This window comes from Canis lupus, chromosome 10 (assembly GCF_003254725.2).
Source record: "Canis lupus dingo isolate Sandy chromosome 10, ASM325472v2, whole genome shotgun sequence".
NCBI classification, from domain to species: Eukaryota; Metazoa; Chordata; class Mammalia; order Carnivora; family Canidae; genus Canis; species Canis lupus.
This window is the reverse complement of record NC_064252.1, coordinates 56867903-56888883: the sequence shown is the minus strand read 5'-3', so window position 1 is coordinate 56888883 and position 20981 is coordinate 56867903. Positions and strand designations below refer to the sequence as shown.

At 35.6% G+C, this 20981-nt stretch overlaps 1 protein-coding gene across 3 annotated transcripts in view; it reads left to right on the top strand.

Annotated features, from left to right (window-relative positions):
- RTN4 (reticulon 4) overlaps window positions 1–20981 on the top strand; it is a 70470-nt gene that overhangs the window by 11664 nt on the left and 37825 nt on the right. The window contains exons 2-3 of one of the 3 annotated variants that reach the window (XM_025467282.3): window positions 6784–6840; window positions 7514–9919. The exons of 1 other annotated variant lie outside the window; for it this stretch is intronic. In XM_025467282.3, coding sequence (XP_025323067.1) covers window positions 6784–6840; window positions 7514–9919 — 2463 coding nt within the window. The remainder of the gene's footprint in view (window positions 1–6783; window positions 6841–7513; window positions 9920–20981) is intronic. One more of the 3 variants, XM_025467289.3, reaches the window with a different exon arrangement.

Below are 20981 nucleotides of genomic sequence, written 5' to 3'. Positions count from 1 at the left end.
TTCTGCTTCAGTCACCGTTGCCTTTTTTGGGGACTCCAGTTACATATAATTTAACTGCTTAATTGTTTCACAGGTTGCTGAGACTCTTCATTTACCCCCCCATGATGTGCTTCAGTTTGGATTGTTTCTATTGCTTGTTCTTTAAACTTATTGACCTTTACTTCTCTACTGCCCAGTCTTCTTTTAAGCCCATCTAGTGGAATTTTTCTTTCACTTAATATTATTTTCTGTCCTAGAATTTTCATTTGGTTCTCTGTTCTTGTCTGTATTTCTCTATCAAGATTCTCTGACCATTCACTCGTTATGCCCATCTTTTGCTGTACGTACTTAATAGCTATTTTAATTTTCTTTTTAATGTTTGCTAATGCGATGTTTACATTATTTCTTTGTTTATATTGGCTGTTTTTTCTTATTCTCGATTTACATATGTCTTTTCATGTCCAGCAATATTTTATTTTATACTGGTTGTCATGGATGTATTGTTAGTATTGTCCTGGAAGTCACTTAATTTGCTGGCAAATCATCTTGATCTTTTGAAGTCTTGATTTTAAAGTTAGGGTCTAGAGCAAGTGTTTGGGCTTTTTTTTTTTTTTTTTTTTTTTTTTTAAGAGTACAACAGTAAATATTTTAGGCTTGTGGGTCATACAGGTTCTTTCGTAACTACTTGTTTGCCCTTGCAAAGTAGCCATAGATAATACATCACATAAATGGACTTGGCTGTCTTCCAGTATAACTTCAGCCCACAAGCCATATTTTGCTGCTTTTGGTCCCAATTCTAGACCAAGTAACCTAGACTAGGTAACCTTTAGTTTAGAGTTAAAGTCGTCTTCCTCTTAAGGTATGCCTTTTCTGGGGTCTCATTTTTATACTTAGGGTGTTGAGCAGTATTTCTCCATGCTGGTTTGTTAAAGACTTTTGATCAAGTCTTCCAGTAGAGTCTGACCTCCAGAATATCTTCAGCTCACAGCTCTAAAATAGATTCTCTGCTTGGCCTTGGTGTAAGTCTTGTGCAGCCTAGTTCAGCCGAAGATTTAAAAGGATTCTCTGTCCAGGGGTTTCTGGAGCTCCTTTTCTATGAAGATTTCTTTTGTATGTTACCTTGCCCCACAAATTCCAGACACTCAGCAAGAATGTACTATTCTTGGGCTCCTTTTCCATGTGCTATAGGCAAAGGACTTTCAAGCAGAAAGCCAGGGCATCATTAAGCGTGCTTCCCACTTCTCAAGAATCACGCCCTGTATTTCCTGTTGTCTAGGGTCTCAATGTAGTTGCTTCATATATTTTGCCCAGTGTTATAATTATTTATGTTAGGTTAATCTGATAGAATTATTCTCATAGCAGAAATTCTCTATGATTTTAAAATGCAGCTTATTTCCTTGTGTTTTATAAATTAGTTATGATATTTATTGACGAGTTATACTTTGGGTTGATAAACAGGTTTTGAAATGAAGATGCCAAGAAAAATATTCAGTATAAGAATATGTGAACAGGGCAGCTCCGGTGGTGGCTCAGCTGTTTAGCGCCGCCTGCAGCCCAGGGCGTGATCCTGGAGACCCGGGATTGAGTCCCACGTTCAGGTTCCCTGTATGGAGCCTGCTTCTCTCTCTGCCTGTGTCTCTGCCTCTTTCTCTCTCGCTCTGTATCTCTCATGAATAAATAAAATAAAATATTAAAAAAAAGAGTATGTGAACATTAGTGAGATTGTGACAGCATATTTTGAATTGACCAGTAATAAGTTAAAAACTGATGTAACACTTTTACTTTTTTAAAAAATGACTGACTTAAAAATCTCTTCAGTGAACTTTAATTATGAAACCGATCCTTGTGTAATGGAAATAATTAGTATTCAAAGTATATATATAGTTTAGAAACAATCTAAATTTGCTCTCCAGATTTAAGCTTGAATAAGGAAATGAATCTAGCATTAGTGCCAACAATGAGGAATAGTTCATTTGGAAAAAGTGGTTTTATGAATGGTACTCATCCTTCATACTGTCAAAAGTATAGTGATTCTATTCATTTTACTGAGGGTAATAAGGAAATAAACATCTATCTGATTATAGTGATAGTTAAATTAAAATTTTTTAGCTTTGTCATTACTAGCTATGTGACTGAATAAGTTACTTAATTCTCTGAGCTTAGATAACTGGAAATGTGTGGTAGAAGATTAGCAAAAATAAGGATGAGTATGTTTGAAAAAGTAAGGCTCAATATGATGAATTTGTGTTTTATTGGATGTCAGCATTCTGATAGGCAGGAGGTGGAAGGAGGGGTTTGGTTAGGAATAGTTAGGTTATCATAGATGTCACATGAGAAGTTGTTGAAATAAGTTTAAATGGTTAAGTTGGGGCCATATGGTGCAGGGCTTTAAGGGTTTTCAGGTACAATTCAGTGGATAATTGGAAGCTTTTAAATAATGTTTTGTGCAAGAGAATATATAGAAATGCCTTTTTAGAAATATTAATTTGATGGCGATAGAGAGACTTAATAGAAAAGTTCGGGCTACCCTTTTGCATATTATTTAGTGAAAACGTATTTATTTAAATATGCCACTGTTTTTATTTAGTGTGGGTATATTTAAGTCCTTAATATTATTTTTTTCTGTTTGTTCAGAATAGCACAAATGAGGTTGATGATTAAAGTTTCAATTTTATCCAGTAGTTAGAATCTGACATAATCATGGAAAGAGGGGGAGTTGTTTACCTTTTTTTGTAAGCCCAGTATTATAAGTGTATATATAACATGTTTCAGTAATTCAAAATGTTACACTTTTAATATAGTGTCCCTGATTATAAAATAGTTTTCTCGTCTGTGAAAGTTAAGAACTTTTATGGAAAAAGGAAGACTAACCTAAAATCAGTAATCTTTTCCAAAACAAAGTAATTTGTAGGTGTTTTAGCTTTAGAATTTGGAAGCTTATGATATGTAAGTGTTGTCAATAAAAATTTTTCTTTAACGTCCTTAATTTTATTTTTAAAAATTTTAAAATTGTAATATAAAGTCTAGGAAAGGAAGTACTACAGAGTAGTTAAAGAAAAGCACATAGACCTGTATACTCTGAATTCAAATTTCTAATCCATCATTTTTTCAGTTCTGTGACTGGGGAAGTTACCTAACCTTTTATACCTGTTTGTTTATTTCTGAAATGATAACAGTAGAACTTACTTTGTAGGGTGGTTTAGTATTGAAAGAACCATCTGAAATAAATGTGCCTGGCTAGCATTATCATCTTTTTTTTTTTTTTTTTTTTTTAAGATTTATTTATTTATTCATGAGAGACAGAGAGAGGCAGAGACACAGGCAGAGGGAAAGCAGGCTCCCTGCCGGAGCCTGATGTGGGACTTGATCCTGGAACTCCAGGATCATGCCCTGAGCCAAAGGCGGACGCTCAAACACTTAGCCACCCAGGTGTCTCATGGCATTATCTTTATAAATGTTATTATATTGTGAAGTAGAAGCAACTAACCAAATATTTCAGATAATTACAGGGTATTTGCTAGATGACAATATATCTTATCTCAGGAGATCAAACTTGAAAGGCTGATAAAGAAGAATTTACACCAGTTGCACTTAAACTCCTTCCTTCAAAAGATAAAGCACATGGACTTGAGTTAGACATGTTTAAATACTCACTCTTTGGCCTCCTAGCTCTATGACTTAGGGCAAGTTGTTTCTAAATCTTTCCCTTCCCTTCCTCACAACATTTTGAGGTAGGTACTATTATTATTCTTGTTTTACAAATAAGGAAATGAGGCACTGAAGGGATAGGTAATATTGTTTTCAGGGTCACACAGTTGTAAGATGAATCTGGGATTTGAACCCAGGCAGTTTGATCCCATGATCCATGATTGCTTTAGGAGGAATGAGAGCAACTCTCTTTTTCTTGAGGGCCAGATGGTAGCAACTTATTCTGGATTTTTTTTCTAAGTGCTTTTAGAAATGCAGTACTTGTTTCATGGTTAATTTAGATAGACTCTCAATTTACAAGTTTTCTTTTTTCAAAATGTAGTAAATAATTGAAATACCAATTTGTAATCTTTCTCATTTGGCCAAGTACCAGGAATGTAGTTTTCACTATAAGAGAGATTCTGGTATTAGGAATCAGGATACATTTTTTAAAGTACTTTAAATTTTTGGTATAATTTTAGTTGTAATTTGTTTTCCCTTTAATTTTAACAGTAACATGTTTTGAGTTCACTTTCCAAGAAGACTGGCCTCTGCATTATTGGCTTTTAATTATATTATCTAGCTGAAAAAGACAGCTTTTTTTTTTTTTTTTTTTTTTTAAGATTTTATGAGAGACACAGAAGTAGACACATAGACAGAGGGAGAAGCGGAACTCAGTCCCAGGACCCCGGGATCACGACCTGTGCCAAAGGCAGACACTCAAACACTGAGCCACACAGGTGCCCCAAGACAGCCATTTTGTTAAGGAGTTGCTACTTTTTATTTAGATGGAACAGCTGTGTAATTATTTGGTTTTGCTCTTTGATCTGCAAATCTCAGTTTTATGCAAGACTATATAATTATTTTAACTGAAAGGAATTCTCAAATTCCTTCATTTACAAATGAGAAACTGTATCAAAGAAGATCGATCAGATAGTAAGTCTTCTTGCAGAAGTGTGTACACACTGGGGCACTTGGGGGGCTCATTCAGTTGAGCCCCCAACTCTTTAATTACAGCTAAGAGTCCTGAGATCAAGCCCTACATTAGGCTCCAAGTTCATCACAGAGTCTGCTTGTCGCTCTTCCTCCCCTTGCTCACATATGCTCTCTCCCTGTCTCAAATAAAATATTTTTTAAAAGTGTACATATGTGTTTTATAAAATCTTATAAGTAGTATGGCTTACTGGTTTGGATGAGTTGCCCATCCAACCTATTATTCTAGGTTATGAGAGACCTTTTTAAATGGGTATCGTGGATATTCCCCTCATCACCCCATCTAAGAATCCTTAAGATACTGTATCATGCCCAAGATAGATTTATCTAAAATTTATATGACATTGTGAATTTAATTCTCTTACTCATCAAAAGGAATATCCTTGGAAGACTGGTCCATGTTCATGATAACCACATCTTTTTTTTCCTGTTGATCAACATTTCTCAGCTTGTCCTTCCATATAGAAATGTCCAGATTTATTGGATCCTCTCCATTAAAGGAATACCTGCCTGTCATTCCTCAGGCTATTTAAAATTATGTTTTGCTAGAGGCACTTTTTTAGTGTAAACTACCTAGACCTTTAGCTTAAGATCTTCCAATTGCAGATATAAAGTGACATTGTGCAAGTTAGTATGCCAATATGTAGTATATTAGTTGGCTCAGGCTGCCAGACCAAAGTACCATAGACTGGGTGACTTAAACAACAGAAATTTATTTCTCACAGTTCTGGAGGCTGGGAAGTCTAAGATCAAGGATTGGACAGGGTAGGTTTCATTCTGAGGCCTCTTTTCCTGCCTTACAGGTGGCTCACATGGCTTCTTAATGTTGCTCAGAGGGAGAGGAGGAGCGGGGAAGTGGAGGAAGTGTTGCCACAGAGGCATGAGCAAGCTCTCTGGTGTCTTTTCCTGAAAGGGCACTAACCCTATCAGACCATGGTCCCACCCTCATGACCTACCAGCGGGCCCCATTTCCAAACACTGTCACATTGGAGGTTAAGGCTACAACATACGAATTTGGGGAAGGGATCGCAAGCATTCAGTCCATAACATAGTGTGTATTGGTTAAAAAAAACGAGCTCTGGAGCTGAATTACCCAGAGTCTCACTAGTTATGTATTGAGTGAATTACTCCTCTGTGACTTAGTTGTTTTGATTGATTTTTTTAAAATTTACCTATTAAATGGGGGATATTAACTCCACTTAAAACAATAGAGTTGTAAGGAGTAAAATGAGTTCCTGCATGTAAAGCACTTAGAATAACAAGTATTTCTTGGGATGTCTGGGTGGCTCAGTGGATTCAGCTTTGGACTCCTGATTTTGGCTCAGGTCATGATCTTAGGGTCAAGAGATCTACTTTGGTCTCTGCACTAAGCATGGAGCCTGCTTAAGATTCTCTCTCTCCATGTCCCTTGACCCCTCCCCCACTTGTGTGGGTTCTCTTTCTCTCTTAAAAAAAAAAAAAAGTATCCCTCAATGTTAATTTTAAACAAAACAAGATTGATAATAATTATTTTCCTAATGACAATTAGTGTTTTCTTTGCAATTTGGACAGTGGTACATAGGACTGATGTCCTCACAGAATACAGTGACTATTAGGATGTTTTTCTTTAAAGGTTAAAGGTAAACAACCTGGAATATAAGAAAATATGCATGATTCTCTAAAAGTGTTCTTCTGAACTGAACATGTGCAAAAAAAAAAAAAAACCGGATTAAGCAAAAGTAATTATTTTATTCAAATGGATTTTTAAAATTTTTGGCTTTGATTAGGGCAAATAACTTACCTATCTGGAAATGCGAATAAAAGCTTTAGATGCCACGTGATAATTGGGAATAATATTTTAAAGGCACTTTGGTTTATGAAATTTCTTTAATAGAAACATTATTGCCTCTTGAGAAATGATAGGTTCTATGGATATCATTTAATCATCTTTATAATAAATATAATTTAATCTGAATTAATGTTACTACTGATAGTACTACTTTTTCTTTTCTCTCTTGGCTTTTTCTTTGTAAAAGTTTTGTGTTAACTCATTACAAACTGAACCCTTGCTTGCTCCTCTTACCTTTAGTCTCCTTCAAACTCTGTCTTTATTTCTGCTGAGGTTATATTCTATTTGTTTTTCAGATGAGACACTTTTTGCTCTTCCTGCTGCATCTGAGCCTGTGATACACTCCTCTGCAGGCAAGTTCTTCCTGCTAGCCTTTTATTCTCTGTGTATTCTAACTTTTTAGTTAGTTTTATTAACTGTACAGAGTGGTTTGAGTTTACTAAAAATTAGCATGGTTCCAAGAATGTTTGTCTATTGAAAAAAGTTGAAATTTACATTTTATAATGCTATGTCCAAGAGAGAAATGGGCAGAACCTGATTAATAATTGGAAAAATGTGAGGAATTCTTGGACCCTTGATTTACATTTATATACTGATTAGTCCTTTTTTCCAGATACAGTTTACTTATAGCTGAAAGGTTTTAGTAGAAATGAATACTACTCTTTGGCATTTAATTACTCAGTGTCTTTTCTTTACTGTCAAACTCTCTTCCCAAATTCTTTTGTCTTCCTCTAAAATTAGTTAGAAGTAGCATTTCTCCATTGATTACACTTGAGGTTTTTTCTCAGAGACTTGATTTATGCCTTTTCATAGCATGTACTTGCCTCTGTAGCCATGCACGTTTTATTGACAATAACTTTAATTTTTTTAGTAATGATTCAAGACTACTTGATTATTATTGTTATTAACATTTAATTTTAGTTAACATTAACTCCTTACTAACCGTATTTTGAATCTGTCATAAAACTTGCATTAACTCTGAGAACGCTGGCATTCTCTAACTTTCCTTTCTGTCCATGGTCACAGAAAAAATTATGGACTTGAAGGAGCAGCCAGGTAGCACTGTTTCCACTGGTCAAGAGGATTTTCCATCTGTCCTGCTTGAAACTGCTGCTTCTCTTCCTTCTCTGTCTCCCCTCTCAGCTGCTTCTTTTAAAGAACATGAATATCTTGGTAATTTACCAACAGTATTACCCACCGAAGGAACACTTCAAGAAACCTCAACTGAAGCTTCTAAAGAGTTCACAGAGAAGGCAAAAAATCCATTTGTAGACAGAGATTTAACAGAATTTTCACAATTGGAATACTCAGAAATGAGATTATCATTCAGTGGCTCTCCAAAAGCAGAATCTGCAATAGTAGCAAATCCTAGGGAAGAGAATAAAGATGAAAAAGAGGATTTAGTTAGTAATAACATCCTTTGTAATCAACAAGAATTACCCATAGCCCTTACTAATAAATCAGTTAAAGAAGAGGACAAAGTTATGTCTCCAGAAAAAATAAAGGACAGTTTCAATGAAAAAGGAATTGCAGCAGAAGCTCCTATGAAGGAAGAATATGCGGACTTCAAACCCTTTGAGCGAGTTTGGGATGTAAAAGATACTCATAAGCAAGATAGTGATGTGTTGGCTGCTGGAGGTAATATAGAGAGCAAGTTAGAGAGTAGAGTAGATAAGAAATGTTTTGCTGACAGCCTTGAGGAAACAAATCATGAAAAAGATAGTGAAAGCAGTAATGATGATACTTCTTTTCCCAGTACACCAGAAGCTGTAAAAGATGGTTCAGGAGCGTATATCACATGTGCTCCCTTTAACCCAGCAGCAACTGAAAACCTTTCGACAAACATTTTTCCTTTGTTGGAGGATCATACTTCAGAAAATAAGACAGATGAAAAAAAGATAGAAGAAAAACAGGCCCAAATTGTAACAGAGAAGAATTTTAGTACCAAAACATCAAATCCTTTCCTTGTAGCAACACAGGATTCTGAGGCAGATTATGTCACAACAGATAATTTGTCAAAGGTGACTGAGGAAGTAGTGGCAAACGTGGCTGAAGGTCTAACCCCAGATTTAGTACAGGAAGCATGTGAAAGTGAATTGAATGAAGCTACAGGTACAAAGATTGCTTTTGAAACAAAAATGGACTTGGTTCAGACATCAGAAGCTATGCAGGAGTCACTCTACCCTGTGGCGGCACAGCTTTGCCCGTCTTTTGAAGAATCTGAAGCAACTCCGTCACCAGTTTTGCCTGACATTGTTATGGAAGCACCATTAAATTCCATAGTTCCTAGTGTTGGTGCTTCTGCAGTGCAGCCCAGTTCATCACAATTAGAAGCTCCTCCTTCAGTTAATTATGAAAGCATAAAACTTGAGCCTGAAAATCCCCCACCATATGAAGAGGCCATGAATGTATCACTAAAAAATGTATCAGGAATAAAGGAAGAAATTAAAGAGCCTGAAAATATTAATGTAGCTGTTCAAGAAACAGAAGCTCCTTATATATCTATTGCATGTGATTTAATTAAAGAAACAAAGCTCTCTACTGAACCATCTTCAGATTTCTCTGATTACTCAGAAATAGCAAAAGTTGCACAGCCAGTGGCTGACCATTCTGAGTTAGTTGAAGATTCCTCACCTGATTCTGAACCAGTTGACTTATTTAGTGATGATTCAATACCTGAAGTTCCACAGAAACAAGATGAAGCTGTGATACTTGTGAATGAAAATCTCAAGGAAGCTTCATTTCAGTCAATGATAGAACATGAGAATAAGGAGAAACTCAGTGCTTCACTACCACCTGAAGGGGGGAAGCCGTATCTGGAATCTTTTCAGCCCAGTTTAGATACCACAAAAGATACCTTATCACCTGATGAAATTTCACCATTGACCCAAAAGGAGAAAATTCCTTTACAGATGAAGGAGCTCAATACTGCAGTTTATTCAGAGGGTGACTTATTTATTGCTAAGGAAGCAAAAGTAAGGGAGAGTGAAACATTCTCAGATTCATCTCCAATTGAGATTATAGATGAGTTTCCTACATTTGTCAGTTCTAAAACTGATTCTTCTCCTAAATTAACTGGGGAATACACTGATCTAGAAGTATCCCAAAAAAATGAGATTGTTAATGTCCAGGATGAAGCTGGATCATTACCTTGCTCAGAGTTACCCCATGACCTTTCTTTCAAGATTGTAAAACCTAAAGATGAAGATAAAGTCCATGTCCCAGATGAACTCTCCAAAGATAGGTCTGATATTTCAAAGGTGCCCTCACTGCCTCCAGATGTTTCTGCTTTGGCCACTGAAACAGAAATAGGCAGTATAATCAAACCCACAGTTCTTGTGAAAGAAGCTGAGAAAAAAACCCCTTCTGATACAGAACAAGAGAACAGATCACCATCTGCTATATTTTCAGCAGAGCTGAGTAAAACTTCAGGTAATCAGTCTATACATTGTTTTGTAGTTTCTTGCCACCTTTTGACTTATGATGGAACATTCTACTACATTTTCTGTAGTATTATAGTTTATAGTGTCTAATATATCATGTTGAAAAGAATTCTTTTGTCCCAGAAATTTTAATGCTTTTTTTTTTAACCCTTCTTATACTCATTACTCGCCCTTGCTCTTAACTTTTTTCCACACAATTATTCATTGTTCCTTTTTATATTATACCAGCGATCTAGAACATTTTATCAGAATTGGCTTCATGTCTTTCTTTTCTTTTCCTTCAGTATTTACACATAGCATGAAGAGCAAGAGGTATTAGAGCAAAATATCTTCAGATGTATTTACTATTGTTTTCCCAGAAATTACTTTAAATTTTTATGAAAGCATATTTCTGTAATGTGTCTCCCAATATTTCAGTATACTGCTGTGTTTTCCAGTACTCGGTATAGAGTTAAGCGTATTGAGTAGCAGATATTTTGTTGCAAAGTATAAATTGAGGTATGCTGTAATGAATTCTTCAGAAAAGTAGGGGTTGTCATTTTTTCTTTTGACACTACATTTCCCTCACACTTGATTTGTGTAGTGTTTTGCACGTATGTTTTTTACTTAGCATTCTAATTTAGCTGAGTTTTCTATGAAGATGTGTAGTGATTATAGTTTATTTATTGAGTATACTTACATATTGGAGATGGGTAGTACTAGTGGCAGAGAGACCAGGTTAGAGATTGTTGCTATAATCTAAGAAATATAAATATTATATTATATAATATATAATATATATAATTATATATATTATTATATTATTATATTATAAATATAAATATTAAGGCAGTGGGATGAGCATGGAGACATTACTTGATGTTTGATTCGATATGGACATGAAGAAGAAGGGGAGAAGTTAAAGATGGCTCCAGGAACTGTGTTTTCAAATATAAGTATGATAGTATGAGAAACTGAGTTAGGAAACATGAGAGAAAAAGTGGGTTTAAGAAGAGAAGAAATGCAGTTTTGAATATTGGTATTAAAGTAACCTACAAGACTTCTAAGAAGTTACACAAATGAAGCTTTTGAGAGAGACCTTGGCTATATGTGTATATTTATCCTGGGCTCAGAGACAGTAGTTAAAGCTATAGATATCAACTAGGGAGAGCCAAGAAATGCGGAAGCTTTAAAGGTGGAAGAATTGGTCAACGTTATTGAATGCAAGAGAGCTTGAATAAGATAAGGTTTGAGAATTTACCAAAAACTAGAGGAAGTATTGGCGTAACAATGGCAGGTGATGTGGGTGGGCAGAGTTAGGGATGAGGAATGAAGGAAACTTGTGTAAATGGATACTAAATTTTTTAAGATTTATTTTTAAGATTTTAAAGAAGTTTCAGATCATGGGGTGCCTGGGTGACTCGGTTGAGTGTCCGACCCTTGATTTCTGCTCACATCATGATCTCAGGGTGGTGAGATCAAGTCTTGTTCAGTGTGAGTCTTGCCTGCTTAAGAGTCTCTCTTTCTCCCTCTGCCCATCTCCTGCCATTCACTCTCTTGCTCTCTCTCCCAAAAAAAAAAAAAAAAAAAGTTTAAGATCATGGAGAAAGAGTGATAGCAAGAATGAGATAGAGGAGGGCAGCCCCGGTGGCCCATTGATTTGGTGCTGCCTTCAGCCCAGGGCGTGATCCTGGAGACCCGGGATCGAGTCCCATGTTGGGCTCCTTGCAAGGAGCCTGCTTCTCCCTCTGCCTGTGTCTCTGCCTCTCTCTGTGCCTCTCATGAATAAATAAATAAAATCTTAAAAAAAAAAAATAAAGGTGCTAGTAGAAAGTCAGGAGGAAATGGGATGGGATCCAGAATTCAGGTGGAGGAATTGACATATAAAAAAGGAACAGTTTTGGAAGACATTGATTGTAGTGAGTGGAAGGGAAAGTATGGTGTTGATACTGCTAGTTTTGTGGCTGGAAGTTGGGGGAAGTGTATGATGGTTGATGTTTATTCTTTAAAGCAACATGTTAGGTCATTTGCTGAGAATGAACTGGAACATACTTTGGTAGATGAGGTCTGACTAGGGAAACAAAGGCATTATATTAAGAGTCCAGTCAAGGTTGAAGGGTAGTCTGGTATGATAGGGTGATTTTTGTTTAATTGTTCCTAACATCCTGGATATTGGTTGGTTCAGGGAAGGCAAATGCTTGTATTGATTCAAGCTTGTGTTTTGCTAGAGGGGCCCAGTGAAAGGACAGTGAATCAAAGGAATGAGGATAACAGTAGTTTGACATGATAGACTGTGGCATCTAAGTTGAAGAATGTAAAGAAGAGAGCAGGGGGACTTGATAGGTGAGTAGGAGGTCACAGAACTTGTGGTCCATATTAAATCTAAGAACTACAAGAAAAAGAATAAAAATATGAACACTAGAATGATTGCAGGTTGTGGTCAGAGTAGAATTGTACATGTGTATTTGTTTGTTGGATGTTGAATTGAGAATTCCAGATGGATGATAATGGCCAAAATTTGGCCATGAGGCAAGAGCTGAAGTTGAGTGGGCTGAAGGTTGCTAGAGCTAAGATGATATAAACCATGAGTCTAAGAAGTTGGATTGCTCTCATGAAGTCACCTAGGATGATAGCAGGATGTGGGTTGGAGAGGACTAGAAACTAGGGACAAAAGACTTTGGTAAAAGGGCAAGTGGGGCAGCTGGCAGTGTGGTAGATGGAGGCAATTGGGAAAGATAGAGAATGCCATAGCTGAATAACTAGGACTTTTGCCCAAGCCCTCTGAGATAGTAGTAGTCTAGAAGTAGTGTTGGTGAAGTAAGAAGGGTGCTGGCCTCCCTTCCTCTCCCTCAGGTATGCTGCTATAAGAAAATAGCCTCTATTAGAGTTACACAGGGAAATCAATAGCCTCAGGAAGAGCCAGGTTTTAGTGAGAGGAGGTAGTGGCAGGAATGTTCAGTAAAGAAGTTGAAGATTAGAGGAGATACTTCACAATGGGGAATGGAATTTTTTTTTTTTTTTAAGACTTATTTGTTTGGAGAGAGAGAGAGAATGCAGGGGGAGGGGCAGATGGAGAGGGAAAGAGAATCTCAAGCAGACTCTGCACTGAGTGTGGAGCCTGTTGTGGGGCTCCATCTCATGATTCTGAGATAATGACCTGAGCCAAAACCAAGAGTCAGACCCTCAACCAGCTGAGCCACCCAGGCGCCCCTGGAATTTTTTTTTTTTTTTTAAGATTTCATTTATTTATTCATGAGAGACACGGAGAGAGAGAGAGAGAGAGAGAGAGAGGCAGAGACACAGGCAGAGGGAGAAGCAGGCTCCATGTAGGGAGCCCGATGTGGGACTTGATCCCGATCAAGTCTAGGATCACGCCTTGGGCCAAAGGCAGGCGCTAAGCCACTGAGCCACCCAGGGATACCCTGGAATGGGTTTTTTTAAACAGCACAGTAAAAATGGTTTAGGAGACAGTAGTAGAAAGGAGAGTCTGAGAATCCCAGAGCAGCATGGTAATGATATAGTATGGGTAAAGATCACAGATAAGCAGTCATGTGAGCAATGGTTTATAACAGCCTGTGAAGTCCCACTTTCTCTATCCCAACATTTCCTCCCAAAACTTATTGCTAGCAATCCTCTAGTAGATTGGAACCCTCCAGAGTCAGCAGTTCCTTGGATTGATTTTTACTAAACCTAGGGATCTTGGTCTGTACTGATTGTAGCCTAATAGTTTAGAATTAAGTAAGGGAAGAGGGCGGTGTTTTTGAAGACTAAGTAGGGATGGTTGAAGAAGTATAAGGAGAGGTTGAGCATTCTCTTTAGAAAACTGTTACTCATGCTGCTTTTACTCAGCTTTTTTTTTTTTTAATTGTCATAGCAGCTGGCTAGTGAATAGAAAACTCCTTGAATGCACCCAATGTATGTATGCTACAGAAGTCCTACAAGGAAACCCACTGTGGTGTAATAAAAACACTGCAGGGGATGTGAGTTCTAGTCTCTGCTGTCCAACTGACAACCACTGTATCTGTCTAGAAATTAATTTCCTTCTCTGTAAGAGCAAAGAGATTGAATTAGATTCTTGCGACTTGCTGGTTTCTTTGACTTTAATTTTAATAGGCATCTGTTTTAAGCAGTGGATAGTTGCTTTAGGGTACTTTATAATACCACCCATTGTACTAGTTTTTTGGAAGTAGTGTGAAGGAAGATGAGGATTAAGACAAGGTCTTGCCCTTGTGCAACTTTCAGTCAGCTGGTGGAGGCAGACTGGTAAGGGCATAGCTAAACATTGTAACACGTTATAAGGGTACAAGTGCTTCCCCATCTTCCTAAAAGCATGGTTAAGTGTACTGAAATCGAATGTACCAAAGAGTAGCAAGAAACTACTAAGAAGGTTATTAGGTTGTATTCTCAGATGGCTAAAAATTTTATACCATCCCTAATTGTGATATACTTAGGTGTTTTAAAAAGAATATATTTACTGAATATGCACTTAAACATTAAGGCATTGATAAATTATCTGAGGAAATTAATATTTTATTTAATATTATGGAATTCTCCTTGTTTTCTTAAAATGACATTTGTTGGCAGAATTCAATTTTAATTTTGAGAAGAAAGGCTGATTTTGTAAGGAGGATGATCAAAATGTTATGATGTAGACTTTGATGCCTTACTGATATTTTTGGATACAATTTGTCATGAAAAAAAAAATCAATGCTAGTCTCCCTTAATTAAGGAGTTTTATCAAACGATTTTTAATAATAAAATATAAGTATTGATTTCTCTCAGGCTGTAATTAAGAACATTTATTTTGCTTTTTTCTTTAGCTGTACTTCATTGTTTAGAGGCAGGTTTTGATGATCTGGGCTCAACACTTTATATATGTTTTTCTTAAAATTTGTGGCTAAAGATTATGGTTTCCATTTTTTAAAAAATTTTTATTTATTTACGATAGTCCCACAGAGAGAGAGAGGCAGAGACATAGGCAGAGGGAGAAGCAGGCTCCATGCACCGGGAGCCCAACGTGGGATTCGATCCCGGGTCTCCAGGACCGCGCCCTGGGCCAAAGGCAGGTGCTAAACCTCTGTGCCACCCAGGGATCCTTGGTTTCCATTTTTATTTAAAATATATTGTGATTATTGTCAGCACTTTAATTTTTCACTTTTCACTCATTTAAAAAATAAAACAACAGGTAGAAGATAAAATATTCTAATAATTGTATACATTTATACTACTGTGTATAGACCAAGATAGTGAAACTTCTGAAGAGAATAGTTAACTGATAGGCAGCACTACCACATGACAATTGAAATGCTTTCCTCAGATGATGCATGGAAGTTTGGCTTAGGAATGTCAGGTTAGGGATAGAAGTGTAGAATGATGGGAAGTAGATCACCAGCGCATAGTAGGGGTGCAGAGAGGCCAGCTCTACCTTGGGATATTAGAGATGGCTTTGCAGAACGAAAGATCTATGGAAGTTAGAGGTAGCAAGCGTGAGTGGACACATGAGCCTGTTCATTTATATAAATACGGTAAAAAGTTTTTGAGATTCTGTTTTGATATCTTTGGGGCAGGTGTATGTATGTGGATGTTACAGTCAGTAGGTAGAACCTACTCACTTGCATCTAAGGACTTAGTGGATTTGCACACTGGCCATGGGTGACAAGATGAAAAGAAACATCTAGGTTTTTTTCAGAACTAAACTGAAAAACCAGTCTGTGCTAAAGAAAGGTTTATGATATGTTAGATGCTAAGTTTTCTGTGACTGGAATTAAGCAGAATTGAAATAAATGGTGGTATCATTAAGGAGAATTTTTTTTAAAGGATAGTTGCTTTTTAAAGAATTAACTTACTTGGGATCCCTGGGTGGCGCAGCGGTTTGGCGCCTGCCTTTGGCCCAGGGCGTGATCCTGGAGACCTGGGATCAAATCCCACATCGGGCTCCCGGTGCATGGAGCCTGCTTCTCCCTCTGCCTGTGTCTCTGCCTCTTTCTCTCTCTGTGACTATCATAAATAAATAAATTTAAAAAAAAAAAGGAATTAACTTACTTGGAAGTAACTTCAGACTTAGTTGCAAAAAGAAAAATAGTGCAAAGAATGTCTTACTATCTTCATCTAAGTTTATTAACATTTTCCTCATTTGCTTTATCAGTTATGATCTCCTTTTAAAGATAATAACTAAATATGGATACCTACATACATACTTATTTTTCCTGAACCAGTTGACAGTAAGTTATATGCATCTTGTTTTATCCTAAATTCTTCAAAAAGGGTCTTTTCTTATGTAACCTCAGTATCACTATGACTTCATAAATTTATATTGACAAAGTACTTTTTTCTAATCTACCATCTGTTTCTACAGTGACACTTAACCTAATGTGCCCTGTATAGTGTCCCTCTACTATAAGATTCAATTAGGGTCAAAATTTATTTTAGGTGTCATGTTTTTGTCTCTTTTTATCTCTTAAATTTCCACTATTTATCTCTTAGGACATAGGCCCTTCCCCCTCTCTCTTTTTAATAGAACATCCTAATTTGTGTTCGTTTCCAGTTTTTCAGTGATTAGATTGAGGTAATCGATTCATGGCCAAAATGAAGATATTGTGGTACCTCTTACCCTTCTTATGGTATCATATCTGAAGTTACCCATTATTCAGAAGTCCTTCTTTGATGAGGTTAATTTTCACCATCTGGTTAAGGTGGTCCCTCATTTTCTTACTATATAATTTCTTTCTTTTCTTCTTCCCTTACAGCTAATAAGCAGTCTAATGGATGACATTTCAAGACTATGCAAATATCTTGCTCCCCATCAAAATTCCCTCCTAGATTTAGTGTCTATTGATGAATCTTGCTCAATTCTATCTTCATATTAGGCTGCAAAATGATAAATGTGGAGGGAGTGTTGGAATTGAAAAGTTATCAGTCATCCATGTCATTCTACTGTTAACAAGAGTCCTCCTTTCCCATGATTTAATTTGTTAGTTAATTACCAATATGGATTGATGAATTTCTTTTCCCCCCTAATGGTTTATAATTTGTTGCTGTACTTAATTATGTTGGTTGTAAATTGTCCCAGATTTCGAAGGGCTCTGTTCAAGTTGGCTCAAATATATGCAGCTATCCTTTTTTGGCGGGGGAGGGATGGAGAGAGAAGCACTTCTTATTTTAGCATAACAAAACGTAGGCTCATCTTATGTCTACTCTGTCCCAGCCCTGGAATCAGTCTTTTCTCAAAGGATCCCTGATTCTTTTTTAGTTAGGAATGGTATTAGAGATCAAAAGTGGGACTCTAGTTGTGCTCCTTGCCTCCATGAGCTCTCCCCTTTTAGCCTTTCAGTGGACAGACTGGGAAATGCTTGTATACATACATACAAATAAACATAAGCACATACACATTCTTGTATTTGAAATCATGAGTTCACATAGATCCTTCCAATTCCAATCCATTCCCAGAGATTCTTTCTTTTCATATTTGTATGCTCCAGGTATAGTGAGAACCCTGGCTGCTAACACTGCTAATACATTTACTCGTTCTGTTAATCCTTTAATATTTCTAAAGTAGTTTTCCATATGTGGGGATATTAAAATGAAGGTAACATTTTGCTTTCATGTGGACACTGAATAAATAACTATTTTGTGAACAACTGCTATGTATGTTGTTGGTAGGCTGTTGGTAAAGAAAGGTGCTAATGTCTCATCCAAACCACTGAGATCTTGACTTATTGATAGTGATTGCTTAATATATGTTTGTTGGTTGCTTGGTTTGCTAATAATGCACAGAATATTTTCTGTTCATAAATGAGTATAGGTTGTGTTTTGCTGACTTTTTTTGGAACTACTGGTGAATGAAGTGGAAACCACCAACAACTTGTTTACTCACTGTACTTAAACTAAGTGATATCTAAGAATAAAATAGTGTTGCCATTTTAATAAAGGACTCACTTTAAAAGGGCCCATTTATCTAGGTAAAAAATTAAAAATTATTCTTTGCCAATTTATATATGCTTGTTAAATGTGTTCATGAATAAGAGCTTTCTTTAAATAGTGCTAATGACTTAAAACATTTTTGTTACATTAAGAATTTACTATATAGCCTTTGACATTTCTCAGTAAAGCATTATAAATATTAAGGTTTGGTATTTTGGTTAAAATACATTTTTAGTGAGCATATTTAGGACACTTTGATAATTCTTAGTTGGACTATGATTATGATGCTGAGTAGTTAATCTGATAAAAGTGAGAAATTTAAGTACCTTGAAAAATTAAAATGCTTAATTTAACAAATTGAATAGAAATAATCTTTAACTGGAAACTCTTAGTTTAAATTTAAATTTATAATATAGTTAAATTAGAGACAAAGAATAAAAGAATCGATTTTATTTACTTAAACATAACTTGAACAAATGTCAAAATAATGGGGATTTATTTAGTGCTTACTGTGGGCTCAATACAGATTGAAAATAATTATGAAATATGTCCATAAAATATAAGGTTGAAAGAACTGCTTTTAGGGCATCTTATAGACCTGACGTAACACTGGCTTTATCAGTGATTAGCTGTATGACCTTGGGCAGGTGTTTTAATCTATTTGAGCTTCAGTACTTTCACTAGGCAGAATTTGTCTGAAGGACCTGCTGTCAGTAAAGCCAGACCAACAGTGCATGAAACAATCTGCAATAGTACATGTTCATTGTACAAATTTGAGAAGTAGAGAAAATTATTGAGATGAAAAATTTTGTAATCATATTGCCCAGACATAATAATTGTTGGAATATACTCTTCTGGCCTGTTTTCTATGCATATGGATACTTTATAATGAAGTGAAAAGAAAACAAGTGTTTTGCCACATTTGGATCATAGTCTATACATTGTTTATAGCTTTAAAAATATTAGCAGTATCTTATATAATGCTGTCATTTCCATGTCATCATTCTGCATGATTTTTTTAATGTCTAGTGTTCCTTGGTATTGTGTATAGCTAGCTTGCTATTGTTGAATTCCTAAATGGTTTCTGACTTCTTAATTTATAAATAATGCTGTTATTAACCTCCTTTCATTTAAATATGTTTTACATATCTGAGTTATTCTTTTCCATAAATTACTAGAAATAAACCCTAGGTAAATGAGTGAACATTTTTAAGAATTTTGACAAAAATTGGCTATCAGAAAAGTGCTAATTTTTTCCCCCTCTAAAAGAGTAAGAAAACACCCATTTCTCTATCACCAACAATTGATATTATTTTTTGCTTAGGTAATACTTGCACATTATACAAAATTCAAAGAGCACAATTACAGTAAGTCTTCTGTCTCAACTAGTCACCTTATTCTCCCTCAGACTCCTGTTCTGACTTATTTCTTTGGTATTTTCCCAGACATTTTGTATTTGGCACTTAAAAACAAACAAAAAAGTTTGATAGGTTGAAGTGGTATCTTGCAGTTTTGATCTTTGCTTATTAGTGAAAGTTAACATGCATGTTCCATGTATCTTGACTATTTTTATTTCTTTTGTGAATTGCCTGTTCATACCCTTTGCCCATTTTTAAATTTAGATGTTCATCTGTTTCTGTGAGAGTTCTTTATACAAGGATGCAACCTCCTCTTATGTTACAGTTTTCAGAACAATTTTAATTTACATTTTAGTGGACATTTTCAGTTTTCACATAGGAAGATATGTATAAACGTAGTATTTTATTTTTATACTTTATTCTTAGCTATTTAAAATTGATTTTTATTTCTGGTCAGAAATAACTTTATCCCACATGCTTTCTTGGTGGTGGAGTTGTTTTCCTATTGCCATCATTTTCTGATCTCTAGTTTCCTAGTATCAGGCAGAAAAAGCCAAAAAAATGAACACAGTTTTTGTGGAATTGCATGCCCAGAATTAGACAATCTACTGTATGGGTGTTGGTGCCATCTAGTGTTGTATGTAGAAAATAGGTCTGTGGCATGCTCTATAATTGACTATATGGAATAAATTCAGAAGACTAGAGAAACTTAGTGAATTGTAGATATTTGCTTTACATTAACAAATAACTTTAAAAATGACTTTATAAAAAGATTTTGACACATTGTACTGAGTCAAATGCTTGAATCATTTTATTTTAAACATTATATAATGACCTTAGAGATTCTCCCAAACTTGTGTATTTGGGTAAAGATTTACAGGTTTTAAAAGATCTGTTCAGAGCCTAGGGACTATTTAATTTTTTGATTCTGAATTTAAAAATGCTTTGGATCTTTTGGAATTTGTATATTTATTTTAGATTACAATACATGAAGGCAGCACTTATTTAGTTATTATTGAGTAGCATCACTTTCAATTTCTTTATGGATTTTAGTATTTGTTTTTAGTGACTTAATATGAAATTGTTTATAGATTTTAAAATACTCATTTTTCTGCCATTTGAACTTGCATTTTCATTCATTTTCTAGACAAGTCTTTTTCCATGTTTTCAGATTCAATTTAATAGTTAATGTTGAAGTGCTATAATTTAGTCCATAGAGGGCATTATATTACAGCATATGGTATTGAACAGCTTTGTTAAGACTTCAGTAATGAGACATATGTTTAATTTTATATATTTGTATAGCCCAGAATAATTAAATTTTGAAATAAGTTTGAAACTCCTGTGTAACTATAATTGTTTCTTCATTAAAAAAAAAAAAAGAATCGTGTTTTCTGTTTCCAGAAAGTAGAAATTTTTAACTATCAAGAGTTGCATACTAGCAATCCCCAAATTAGAGAGTAACACTTTAAATCTGTATGGCCTCTTATTCATTTATTTGCCTTGATTTCTAAACATTATAAGGAAAATAAAAACTTGAATTTTTCTGGGGTTCAGAAGTTAAGGAAGAAAAGAAATGGAAAGGAGGAATATTAAATATCTTGGGGAGGCTGGCTGGAGTGGACTTACGTATTGCTGCTTGTTCCAAAATACAGTATTCAGTCTGAAATCCTGTCACTTAGACACACACACACACACACACACACACACACACATGCACGCACTTACACTCTTCCTTTCTCTATAACCTCATAAATTTTTTTATTCTTCAGTAGGAATTGACTTAATTGTATG